The sequence below is a fragment of the Ceratotherium simum genome, chromosome 13 (genome assembly GCF_057802395.1).
Source record: "Ceratotherium simum simum isolate JZ-2026a chromosome 13, ASM5780239v1, whole genome shotgun sequence".
Lineage (NCBI taxonomy): Eukaryota > Metazoa > Chordata > Mammalia > Perissodactyla > Rhinocerotidae > Ceratotherium > Ceratotherium simum.
Window position 1 is genome coordinate 55,090,040 of NC_141912.1, and position 14,434 is coordinate 55,104,473.

The following is a 14,434-nucleotide window of genomic DNA, read 5'->3' on the forward strand; positions in this document are numbered from 1 at the left end:
AACAGATCAATAACAAATAAGGAGATTGAAACAGTAATCAAAAACCTCCCAATAAAGTCCCAGGACCAGATGACTTCACAGGTAAATTCCACCAAACATTTAAAAAAGAATTAATGCCAATCGTTCTTAAAAGTCTTCCAAAAAATAGAAGAAAAGAGAACACTTCCAAACTCATTTTATGAGGCCAGTATCAGCCTGATATTAAAGCCAAACAAAACACCACAAGAAAAGAAAACTACAGGCTGATATCCTTGTTGAACATACATGCAAAAATCAACAAATACCAGCAAACTAAATTCAATAGCAGATTAAAAGGATCACATACAATGATCAAGTGGGATTTATTCCTGGGATGCAAAGATGGTTCAATATATGCAAATCAATGTGACACACCACCTTAACAGAATGAAGATAAAAATCACATGATCATCTCAATAGATGCAGAAAAAGCATTTGACAAAATTCAACACCATTTCATGATTAAAACTCTCAAAAAATTAGGTATAGAAGGAACTTACCTCAACCCAATAAAGACCACACAGCCCACAGCTAACATCACACTAAATGGTGGAAAACTGAAAGCTTTTCCTCTAAGATCAGGAATAAACCAAGGATGCCCACTCTTGCCACTTCTATTCAACATAGTACTGGAAGTATCAGTCAGAGCAATTAATCAAGAAAAAGAAATAAAAGACATCCAAACTGGAAAGGAAGAAGTCAAATTGTCTCTGTTTATATGTGACATGTTCTTATACATGGAAACCCTCAAGACTCCACCAAAAATCTGTTAAAACTAATAAATGAATTCAGTAAAGTTGCCAGATACAAACTGAATATACAAAAATCAGTTGCAGTTTTATATGCTAACAACAAACTATCAAAAAAAGAAATTAAGAAAAAAATCCTATTTCTAATAGCATCAAAAATAATAAAATACTTCGGGGCCAGTCCTGTGACCCAGCGGTTAAGTTCCGCATGCTCTGCTCCGGCGACCCATGTCCCGGGCATGGACCCACACCACTTGTTGGTGGCCACACTGTGGCAGCGACCCACATACAAAATAGAGGAAGATTGGCACAGAAGTTAGCTCAGGGTGAATCTTCCTCAGCAATAATAATAATGATAATGATGATAATAATAATAAAATACTCATGAATAAACTAAACCAAGGAAGTAAAAACTACAAAACACTGATGAAAGAAATTAAAGAAGAAACAAATAAATGGAAAGACATCCCTAATTCATGGATTGGAACACTTTACATTGTTAAAATTTCCATACTACCCAAAATGATCTACAGATTCAATGTAATCCCTACCAAAATCTCAGTGGCATTTTTACATAAATAGAAAAAACAATCCTAAAATTCATTCATTCAACCCATGAACCAAAAGCACAGGCAACAAAAGCAAAAGTAGACAAGTGGGACTACATCAAACTTAAAAGCTTCTGCACAACAAAGGAAACCGTCAACAAAATGAAAAGGCAACCTAGAGAATGGGAGAAAATATTTGCAAGCCATATATCTGTTAAAAGGTTAAAATCCAAAACATATAAGGAACTCCTACAACTCAATAGCAAAAAACCAAACAACCCAATTTAAAAAATGGGCAAAGGAACTGAATAGTCATTTCTCCAAGAAAACATACAAATGACCAACAAATATACGATAGAAAAGGTGCTTGACATCACTAATCATCAGGAAATGCAAGTCAAAACCACAGTGAGATATCACCTCACACCTACTAGGGGCTATCATCAAATAAAAAAATAAAGACAGCAAGTGTTGGTGAGGATGTGCAGAAATTGGAACGCTCGTGCACTGTTGGTAGGAATGTAAATTGGTGCAGCCACTATGGAGATTCCTCAAAAAATTAAAAATAGAATTACTATATGATCCAGAAATCCCACTTCTGGGTATATATCCAAAGGAATGGAAATCAGGATCTTGAAGAAATATCTGCACTCCCATGTTCATTGCAGTATTATCCACAATAGCCAAGACATGAAAGCAACTTAGATGAATATGGACAGATGAATGAATAAAGTGTGAGATATAGATAGTTATAGATACACACGCACAGTAATATTATTCAGCCTCAAAAAAGAAGGAAATCTTGGCATTTGCAACAAAATGGATGAAGCTGCTAAGTGAAATAAGCCAAACACAGAATGACAAATACTACATGATCCCACTTATATGAGGAATCTGAAATAGTCAAACTCACAGAAGCAGAGTAGAGGTGGTGAATGATTGGCACTTTGCAGTTCCCCTTGCTCTAATTCTCTCATACCACACAACTGATAAAGAAGTTGTCAAGCTTAAGGGCACAGCTCCCTCCCACCAAAAACCTTAATTCCTTGGGAGACAGAGCTAAGTACATTTGCCCCTAACCCACCAAACAAACCCATCTGAATGGCTTATCAAAGAAGCTCAACTTCTAATATCCTGGGATTTTATTTCTAACACATAAGAATCAAAAATAGACTCAAAAGAAATTTAGTATCATTTTTAAATTACACTAAAACAACTCTTAGCTCTTTAATTTGAGGCCAATGCCATAATATCCAGACTCTAATATCAGTACATTTTTCTAACTTTCACTCACAAGTTACAGAAATCTTTTTTGTTGTTTGTTTTTTTTTTTTGTAAATACCTTGTAACCAGGACTACCCATTAATCCATCCTTTCCATGTCTTCCTGGTTCTCCCTGAAAAATAAATACATGTATTTTAATACATTTTTTGCACTCATTTTTCTTTTTAAAGGAAGGCAGTATAAGATAATTTTTATTTAAAGTAAAATACTCAAGAACTTTTTCTATCAAACTCACAGCACGTCCAGGAAGGCCAGGAAAACCAGCATTCCCCTTTTCACCTTTTGCGCCCTGTATTAAAAAACGAACATTTAAAAAGCAATCCTTACAATAATGTTTTAAAATTCCAACACAAACTCAAAGAGGCAAGTAAGTTAACCTCATCACGTAGTGACAGAATTCATGGAATTACAGCTGGTGTTGGCTCTGCAACTTTTGGCAAAGCATTATTTTACCAGGGAAGTAGACACAACATAAGACATTGAAAATATTGACGGATGCAGAATTATTACAAGCATCGAAACACAGACACTGCATCTTGGCAAAATTAAAAAGCAATGAGTATTTTAAATATACAGAGAGTATAATCTTCCTTCAAGGTGAAGAATTAGGAAGGCCCAAGACATCAATTCTCAATAGACAAGCCGTTAAGCAGCTACCACTCCCAAGGAATCTCTCTCTGTACATATTTTACAAGTTCAGAATGATCAATAACACAGTGTATTCTTATAGAATACCATGCATAACAGTCACCAGTTATTTTTCCATTTTTTCATTGTTCTGAATAACTCTGAGAAACACGAACAAAGTTAATTGTTATAATGGTGGGCTGGGACTGAAATGCAAGTTTTCTATTTCCATTACATTGAAAGTTCAATGTAATGCTTTGTTTTGTGATCCATACTTTCCTTTTTGCCATAAAATCCAGGTGATCCTTTTTCTCCATGGGGGCCCATTTCACCCTAAAAGACAAAATATAAATATTGAATTTTAGAGAAATATGAATATTTCTCTTATAGATTAAAGAAAAACAATACCAATTATAACCAATGGAGTTTAATATACCAACACCAAAATAAAATAGAAATTAAAAAGTTTGTTTACAAAAGTCCTATTTTCCAGACTTAACAAGGAAAAATAAGGACAGTTAGTACTATAACAGGGTCTATAGTATAGAGCTCATAGTTAAGAGAATTTCTATACCATAAAATGTACTCATCAATTTTTAAATATTACAAGATTTATGACTGAAAATTTTAAAGGAAATTTGTAAGAGCTTTATGTAAACTATGATATTAATCTTAATCCAATCATTACTTTAATATACTTTAATTTACATATGAGCATTTATTTATAACACATTTGTAACATAAAGTACTTTCAATTTGAAATAAAATATGACATTGCTGAATTTAAAAAGACCAGATTTCTTCAACCTTTGATCCTGGCATTCCATGAAGCCCAGGAAAACCGGGAAGTCCGCGGTCACCCTGAAAATAAAACTGAAATTAATTAAAGAAAACACAATTCAGCCTAACCAATATCATCATATATTCTTCAACCTCACGCTTGTCAAAATCCATTGAAATAAATCTGCAAATAGTTAAAAGCAGATCTACATTAAAACCTTATCTCTGTGAAAGATTAATCCTCATTTATTAGGGTTTCATTGGTGATCAGAGAAGGAAAGTATCTGGGGCCTAGGGGAGTCTCATCAGCGATCCTGATCGCAGACTTAGAGAGCAGCACCTATTCTGAAAATCTTTAGGCTCTTACAGTGGCAAGACATAGGAGTTAATAGAAATGACTTAGTGTCAACATTCTCTGGAGAGAGTCATCCTCTGAGGTCCCATCCAGCTCAGTAAAGACAGACCTTGAACTAAAAGTCTCAAAACACTCTAGGACTCCATGGAACCTTTTTTTTCTATTGCTGACCTTAAGAATTGTTCATAGTTAGGTATCTATTCAGATGTGTCTATGAAGATGAAAGGCGTTATCTCCAAAAGAGGAGAGATGAAAAAGAATCGCAACAGCTTGATATTTAGTGGACATAGTTTTAATACTTAGTTCTGTGGGAAATGTTGGGTGCTGTTGTCTTAGCTTCAAAATCTTAATTGTGAAGACACAGTTAAGAGAGGACCAATGGCTGGCATGGCAAAATTTGGGTCGATTCACTTTGATTTGGACAAATTAAAACACTACATACAAACAATTCATTATACTCTTAGCTTGTCTGGTAGGGAAAAAAGAGGATGTGACCAGTTATTTATGATTGATGTAATTCTTAAAATTCTTAACTTTTGTAAAGGTTATTTATTCACATGTTTTAAAGAGGGACATAGATTTAAGGCATAGAACCCCCCAAAGGCAACTATTTTTACTTTAAGCATCCATATCTCTATGAGTTCAAATCACGAAACCACATGGTTACATTACTACCACATTTTCAGTTTCTAGCATAATCTATTGCCTTCCCACTGTGAAAGAAGAGGATTAACCCCTCACAGCACCCAACACCCTCTTCCCATCTCCACTTCTAAGAAGGACAAATCCCCTTAACCTTCTGTTACAGCTTTGATTAAATCAGTAGTCAGTATTTATAATGTTAAGATTCGCAGCTAAGCCATAAATATGCTGATTGCCTGCCTTTTCCTGTCCAAACGTTTGTTTTCCCTAGAGTTAAAAATTGCTTGTGGGCCGGCCCCGTGGCTTGGTGGTTAAGTGCGTGCGCTCCGATGCTGGTGGCCCGGGTTTGGATCCCGGGCACGCACCGAGGCACCACTTCTCCGTCCATCCTGAGGCCGAGTCCCACATACAGCAACTAGAAGGATGTGCAACTATGACATACAACTATCTACTGGGGCTTTGGGGGGAAAAAATAAATAAATAAAATCTTTAAAAAAAAAAAATTGCTTGTGGTTTTTTTTTCAGGGCCGGGGGGGTGGGGGGGGGTGTTGACTGCTTAGTTTCCTATAACTTATTGCAATATTGAGCTCCAAATTATCTCCAATTGTAAAAATCACTTCTAAATATACTCAAATAAATTCAAAATTTCAGATTCCTTAATGTCTCTTTTCTAGAGCCTTCTCATTTGTCTCAGTAAAGACTTATTGTTCTTTACATCTGTGTTTATTCCCTTATTTAGGGGAACACACCACCCAATAGCTTCCTAAGAAACTTCAGTTCACCTCCACTTTCAGAAATGCTTGATATTACTATTTCCTGAGATTTTAGAGTGTGTGCATATGTGTGTGCATGTCTGTGTACACGTGAGTGTGTGTGTAAAGGCAGGGTCTCTCATATAAATCATATCACTTTTCATTTTAGGATTCAGCTTCCTTGGATCTTTTCAGCTTCTAAAAATGTGGAGCTGTTATCTTCTCTTTCATTCTCTGTGTCACGTTAGGTTTTATATTGTTATTATTCCCTTAATTGTTACTTTAATGGGAATTTAAGAGAGAGAGAAACTTAATGTGTGTTTTCAACCCTTCATCTTCGTCAAGCGAATTATTGATGCTTCAATAGTAACATCGAGGGCATCTTGTCCACTAGGGAGGTGGGTTCACAACAGTCCATTATCACAGGAGACAGCAGGACAGACACAAGAGAAGGAAGATACAAACTGAGAAGGTACACGCATGGTGTATAATCTCCAATTGTCCCTGTAGACACTTTCCAATGGGAGGCTTTTAACCTGCTGGACAGGGTTACTGTGACCTCTAGAGTAGGCGCCCAATATTCATGACCTGCTCTGTATTATGCTGAACCAAATTCATTCCTGATTCACTCTGGTTGATTGCAGGAAAATCTGAGAATGCACTTATCTGACTAGACCAATAAACTACTGGCCTTCTTAGTTTAAAAAAACTTTTGAGGCCAGCCCGGTGGCCTAGTGGTTAAGTTCATGTGCGCTACTTCAGCGGCCCAGGGTTCATGGGTTCGGATCCCAGGCACAGACCTACATACCGCTCATCAAGCCATGCTGTGGCAGCATCCCACATACAAAATAGAGGAAGATTGGCACAGATGTTAGCTCAGGGACAATCTTCCTCACCAAAGGTAAAAAAAAAAGAAAAAAACTTTAAATTTTAACACTGACCTATTCCATAGATAGAAATACTCCTTGATTTTCCATTAGTGAAAGAATAGCAGCCATTATAAGATAAATTTTCACAGAGAATGAAGTAAGGCCAAAAGTCCAGGAATTCCCTAATATTCTCCCACAAAAACCAATGGCAAATAAGAAACAAAAATTATATCATATTTCAGATCTATCTGTATTATTTTTGATTCCTTTAATTGATCTATAAGGCTATCTGGTATAAAAGTTATGCTAGATTGATGGTTATATCCAAAAATCTGTTTACTTTTTACCACCACAGAAAAGACTTTTATCTGGGCAGATAGCTGCCCAACTAGAGACTATATTTCCCAGTCTCTTTTGCAGTTAGGCATGGCCATGCAACTAGGTTTTTGCTAGCAGAATGTTTGTGGGACAATGGTGTGCAATTTCCACATCGTTGATTAATAGGTAAGTTATTGCTATGACTTCTCTTTCCTCCATCCCATCAGATTAGAATGCAGAAAAGATAGTGACTAGTGAGTAGTGATGTTGCCCTGACTATGTAGAAGAGAACAACACTCTATGGAAGACTAAAACAACAAAAGGGAAAAACATGAGTTCCCGAATGAGTTTGCAGACAACCTATTACATGAGAAAAATAAGCGTTTTTCTCATTTATGCCACTGCCTTTGGGGGTCAATTTGTTTCCAGTCTTAATAGGAATAATATTTTTATAGCTTACAATGAATGTCCTTCTCAAGAATAATAGCTTCCCCTTGACTACCTTAATTTTCCACTAAGGATTAAAACCAATCTGGGGTGCATGTGTGTGACAGAGAGAGAGAGAAGACCCACTAAAAGTTCACACATTCTGGGGTTTTTATCTCCAAAGTTCAACAATTTAACCAAACAGAGGATAAAAGAAAAAAACTAAGATTTAGGGAGAGATCAAGAAACACAACAAGACAACTAGATGATTTTCTTTCCTCTACTGTGTGGACTCTAATATAAGAACCAAAACTACCTTTTGAATATATTTTTTCCCTTTTGCTTGGGGCAGGAGGCAGTGGTAACAGTTCCTAGAGAGAGAAAAGGGATTAAAGTTAAGAGAAGAATCTGAGCTAACTCTTTAGAAGACTGAATTGAGATAATCAGTTGAAGGCTAGGCAAGGCTAAGATCCACTCTTGTTAAGATGGTATTTACTGGGCAATGACTACTTGACAAAACTACAGAAGAAAGGAGCAAACCAGGATTCCCTATTAAGGTTAAGCCAAGTCTCAGCTAAGACTTCCATTCTCTGGCTACAGGTTATAGAGGACACAATCTTCAAACTTTAATTTACTGGAGATGATGAACAAATCTCAGATGATGTGAGAAGACGACCAGGAATATTCACCCGTATTGGGACAAAAAAATACATAAAATCTGGACAAAGCTACCCTCAAGTGCATAAGCAAGATTTTTAAGTAAAATAAAAATGCGTGGCATCCATGTTAACATACAGCAGTTAAGGGGAGGGGGGAGCAGAGAAACTTAGTGAGCAAAATGGTTGGGAAATACTAAGACAATATCTACAAAATACAGATCACAAGAAACTGTGATCCAAACACATTATACTTGTCCAAGTTATGTCCAAGATCTTAAAGTAACGGGTAGCAAAGAAGTGGAAAGTTAAGCCAAAGTCTATCCACAAAGTGCACGTAACGTGAAAGACAAATAAACGCTCTTGTATTGGCCACTGAGCTATTAGGTCATCTCTTACTTTTCTACAGCTTAGCCTAAGTTAACTGATACAAAAATTGGTATACTAGAAACAGGAGGCTGCCATAACAACAATATTAAAAGATATACATGGCATTGGCTTTGAGGCTGAGTAGTGAGCAGTGAAAATCAATCATTGGAGGTTGGAAAAATGGTGATTCATATAACGCAGTGGTGAATATTTGATAAAAACTTTGCTTGTCATAACTTGCAAAGGCAAATAATGCATCAAATCAACTTATAGTTAGAGGTAAAGAATTGAAAAAACAGAATGTTGGTATCATGAATTGATTGGTATTGGCTATATTTGAGAAGTAACTATAAAAGAGATGAGCTCAGAAAAGAATTAGCCAGTCTGCAAGTAGTAATTAAAAGGAATAGACCAAGTCCAAAAATACTGGGATTGGAAATACAACTTTTTTCTCATCTCTAACAGGTAAACAATGAAACTGGAGAAGGCCTTTAAAAGAAGTTCCATTAAAACTCAGCCTCTGGGAAAGTCCAAATCAAGGGTGTGGCCATAAACATCATTCTTAAATCTTCTGAATCAATTAAGGTGGATCCAATAAATCCTTTTAAACTGGACATAACGGCTCAAGAAAAAGAAACTAAGAGTGTAGTGGATGTCTGATAAATTAATATCACTTATTATTAATAATTAATTAATGTAGAAAGGGCCATGACTAAAACAGGATTGTAGATGCTGCTATTGGCTGGAATCAAAAGTCAAAGATGTGAAATTACAAATATATATTTGCTGTTGAGAGAGTTATACTACCAAAAGAGCCACAAACCCAGACTAAAAGAGACTGTGATAGTTTGAAACTTAAAAGAAAACAAAGTTGCCCAGCATCACCAGTATTTTTAAAGTTTTTCTAGCCAGTTTTGACTAACTCATGAATCTAGACAAAATATATAAATAAGAGAGGTAAAAACTAGAAGGGAGAATACAAATCATCTTTATTTATAAATATACATCTAATATGCCAATATACCTAATATCTTACAATAATTAATAAATCAGTTAATTGCTTTTTTAAAAAATTAATATACAAAAATAGTTTTTTATATGTAAACAATAACCAATATAAAAATATATTGATGATAAAGTTCCAATTATAATAGGAATAAAAGAGGTAAAAATGCCTACATATATATGGGGCCGGCCCCCTGGCGGAGCGGTTGAGTGTGCGCGCTCCGGGCCTGGCGGCCCGCATTCCCATCCCAGGCGCGCACCAATGCACCGCCTGTCAGGCCATGCTGTGGTGGCATCCCACATAAAGTGGAGGAAGATGGGTATGGATGTTAGCTCAGGGCCAGTCTTCCTCAGCAAAAATAGGAGGATTGGCATGGATGTTAGCTCAGGGCTGATCTTCCTCACAAAAAAAAAAAAAATGCCTACATATAAACTTAGGTAATATTATGGACCAATACAAAAAAAAAACCTTTATTATTCCATTGAGTTTCAAGCCTGAAATAAAATAAAAAGATAAATCCTTGAAAAGGAAAACTCAGGATTGAAATTATGTCAATGATTCTAAAATTAACCCATAAATTCAAAGCAATCCTAATTAAAATATGAATAGGAACTTCTAAAAAATTGAAGAAAAGACACTGAGCTTTATCTGGAAAAAGAAGCACACAAGAATAGCCAGGAAAATTTTGATTATAAAGCATAATGGGGAAGGACCAGCCCTGCCAATATTAAATCATATTATGAAGTGACAATAATTAAAACAATTTGGCAGTGGAGAGGATGTAGACAGATAAATGGAACAAAATGGAAAGCCAAAAACACCAGACCCAAATAAAAATGGAAATTTAGCAATAATGATGGTTTTTCAATTAAATGGAGAAAAAAGTGATATTCCATATTGTTGTGGCAACTGGCTATCCATTTAGGAAAGGAGAGGGAAAAATATGAATGCTCATCTAACTTTACTCCAAACATCAAAATTTTAAAGGTTAAAATACAAAATAATAAAATTCTAAAAATAAAATCACAAGTAATTATATTCAAAGTGTTAGAATGTAGAAACTTTCTGTACAGACACAAACATAGGAGGAAAAAAAATCTATGTATACATAAAAATTTAAATTTTCTGTATGGCCAGAATTCCAAAAACCAAGTCAAAACACATAAGCTAGAAATAATATTTTGACACAATTTATGAAATGCATATAAAAATCAATTTTTAAAAGATGAACAGCCCAGTGGGAAAAAAAAGAATATAAATAAAAAGCAAATTACAGAGAAAATCCAATGTGCCCAAAAATCACATGACAAGGTACTTCACCTTACTCACTAACAAAGAAATGCAAATAAAACAAATACCATTTTTAACTTATACTAGTGAAAATTAGAAACTTGAATGCAACTCAGCACTGATAAGAGTGTGAGAAAAGATATTTTCACACACTTGTAGGGGGAGTACAAACTTTCTGGAAGGTAAATAGGCGATTTGTATCAAAGTTGAATTATGAATTTAACTCTTTGATCCTATAATCAATTCTACTTCTGGGAAATTTTCCTACGGATATATTCAGAAAAATTTACTGAGAAATATATACTGAGATGTTCATTACAGTCTTCTTGATAATACACACACACACAAAGGATAATAAAGAACCACAACATCCCTAAGTTACAGATTTCTTAAATTGGACAGGAATAGCATCTATACTGTGTAGCTTGATTAACTTCCTGCTGACAGTTTCTTTCACGAAGTCTTTTTGAATTTCCAACTTTTCGTTAAACTCCTAAAGAATTTTATTCAACTCTCTTCTTTGGCACTTAATAATGACTATCTTGAAATACAGTTACTTTGTATGTGTTATGTGCTTTATTAGATCCCAACCTCTTTGAGGAAAAAAATCCATTCTTGATTCATTCCTATTTTTCTTAGTAGATATGACCACTATTTATCAATATCCAGATTCTCTCTACTTCCAAGCATTTGGGGGAATCACACTTTCCTGACTCTTGAAGTTGATGTGGTTTATAAAATTTGCTCTGGTTAACTAAAGATGAATGGAAGTGATTTAATGGAAGCCACTGTTTGATTCTCCATGCACCTGCTACTCTAATCCGTTATAATCTAGATGGTGAAACTTCTGTTAGCCTGAGTCTCCATGTGAGGACAATGGGGGACCCCTCACTGCTGCTCACAAATGTGTAGTTTGATGAGCAATAAAGCTTTTCTGTTTTAAGCCATAGGCATTTGGAATATGTTTGCTATTGCAGCATAACCTACTCTATCCCAGCTGATACCTTGCTTGTGATTAATGATAATTTGCTGAATATACAAAATATTTTTATTTTCTAAAATATGATAAATATTCATGAGTCCTCCAAGAAAATTTCAATAAAACAATTATTTTGAGGAGTCACATTCTTGGTTCCATCCAAGCTTACAAGAGATTAGAATCAAAGACAATTCAAGATTTACAGTAAAATGGTTCCATTTCCCACAAGATGCCTCCAAAGCTTTCATGACTGATGAATATGCCTTTGATGAACCTGTCTATCTCATAAATTGATCTAGAGTCATAGTCTCCAAAGTCAGGTCAAGATTATTTATTTGAGTAGAGAGAGAGAATAAAAACTAGTATTTTTAAATCTTATTCTTTTAAAATTTCTTGGTGTACATGCTTTAAATGCACATAATGCTTTGTTCAGTAGCATAGGCATATAATTCATTCATATGCATGGGACTACATGCCCCAAAGTCTTTTACAGCAAAGATTTTGCAATTTAAAAGTTTTATGATCTATGATCTATAGTGAAGTATCCCACTTCCCTTGAGAGAGATGGAGACCCTGAATCCTCTCTCACAGCGTAATCAGCACAACCTAAAGTCATTCATCCAGCTCTCTCCTCCTCCTACCTACTTGGTTACTGACAGGCATTCAGGGATTCTTCTCACAGTGCAGGCAATAGAGTGAAAGAGGAACAAATCACACTGTTAAAAACTATTCTGGCCAAAGCAAAAAACTATAGTGAAAAGAAAGCCAGACTGAGATCAAGACAGTTTATTTCAACCCCCTGATCCTTAAGTAACTTAAGACAAATGATTTAAATTCTTCATTTCTCAGTTTTCCAAACTGTAAAATAGGGATAATTTATTTCACAATTAATGTAAAATAGGCATAGTATGACTTACTCTACTAAGCTCATTGGCCTTTTTGTGAGAACTGTATGTGATAAGGAATGCATATGGATAATACTGATGCACAATGTCTAAAAATAAAACAGAAAAATGTACACACAATAGTAAAAGCCTTCAAGCAGCCAATACATCAAAAGCCTTACACATCTTAGTTGTTTCTTCTCTCAGATAAAAACAAATGCTAAGTCTTACTCAGGCTCAGGCAGTAATGACTCATTGGGAACTGTTTAAATCTATTAAAATGGTTCCTCACTGTAACACAATGATGGGCAACCCCCTTGGCTTTGGGGATCACCACTGGACTACTCAGGCCTAGGAACACGGTAGATTCCTGACCTTCTACTACAGAGCCACCGGCATAGCTTCTCAGTGACCACAGAACAGAGTACACCCAAAGTGAAGATGAGACATAGAGATCAGAACCAAGAAAAGATGAAGCACTCCGTAAAAATTCAATAAAAGTTGTAAGTTTCCCAATAATGCCAGTAGGGAAAAAGAAAACAAGACAGAAAGAGGCATAGCAGCCAATAAATGAGGCGGGACATGGAAATAATGGTTCTTTATAATAAACCAAGATGCTGAATCCAGTACAAAGTCTTAAAAGAGAAGAGGCTGAAAGATCAGGAAACAATCAAGACTTTGCAAAAGTATCTACAGAAGTAGTGAAAACATGAGCACACATCAGTCAGCACCGTATGTACAGGAGGGACACTCAACAAACCCTGACTTCAGAGAATATTTAGGGAGGGCACAGCTAGTGCTGCTTTGGAAGAAAAGCCTCTGAGGAAAGGATGTAGGAAAGAAGGAAAATGTGGTACCACTCCTTCCATAAAATGTAGAACCCCTGGTTGTAACAACAATTCCACAGTTTCTCCAGATACAGATGAAGCAAAATATTTTATTAGAAAACAAAGTATCTATATACGTGTTGCTAAAAAAAGAGACAACAGGCCCCAAATTGAGTCACTTACGGTAGGCCCCATGGCAGCAAACCAAGACCTAATACCTAACCTAATTACAATTTCAACCTTCCCCAGGAATGTGACCTTGAACCAGCCAACTTGGAATTTCCTGGTCAGCACTAGGAGGCCATCCACTGATAGATCCCTTCTGTTCCACTTCGGAGGGCAATCTTGCCTAGAACAATGCATTCTTTGATAATAATTTCCTTTTTTCCACTCCCTCTCTGCAGCTCGACGGAGCTCCTTTCTGCTCACTAGATGCGATGCTGCCTGATTCATGAACCATTCAATAAAGGCAATTAGATCTTTAAAATTTACTTAGTTGAATTTTTGTTATTTAACAGTGTGTACTTATTTATTAATGTATTTGTAATATGTATTTATTTAATAATATTTTATTATTTATTAATTGTAACTATAAATATATTAATCATTGCTATACTCACCACCAATATGTATATTTACATATTTAATACATAAATTTATATTCATATAAGTTTATATTTAATACTATGATAATATAGACTCTATTAAGGACTCATTTGTGTCAAATGCTGCTGAGACATACAGCAAGATAAGCAGAGATAAACAAAAAACATTGACTACTGGATTTCAAAGATGGTAGCCATTGGTGATCTCAATATGCAGCAGAAAGTTGGGATGGACGTCCTACTGAAGTGGGTTAAAGAAACAGAGAAGTGAGAAAATGCAGAGAGAGTAAAGGCAGATTTATACTGTGATGGAAACAGAAATGGGGGGGTAGCTAAAAAGGCTATAAGGTGGGGGAAGGGGGTTTAGTTTGGTTGGCTTCGGATGAGTCATCCTGTAGGCTACTGGGAAAATTTAACCAGCAAAGAAAACACTAATGATACAGAAGAGAA

General features: G+C 35.5%; 1 protein-coding gene across 1 annotated transcript in view; it reads right to left on the reverse strand.

Annotated features, from left to right (window-relative positions):
* The window catches only part of COL21A1 (collagen type XXI alpha 1 chain), a 165,119-nt gene that overhangs the window by 55,098 nt on the left and 95,587 nt on the right, over window positions 1-14,434 (reverse strand). Inside the window, exons 13-16 of the mRNA XM_087438735.1 lie at window positions 4,034-4,087; window positions 3,505-3,559; window positions 2,835-2,887; window positions 2,658-2,711 (exon numbers count right to left, since the gene is read on the reverse strand). Coding sequence (XP_087294861.1) covers window positions 2,658-2,711; window positions 2,835-2,887; window positions 3,505-3,559; window positions 4,034-4,087 — 216 coding nt within the window. The remainder of the gene's footprint in view (window positions 1-2,657; window positions 2,712-2,834; window positions 2,888-3,504; window positions 3,560-4,033; window positions 4,088-14,434) is intronic.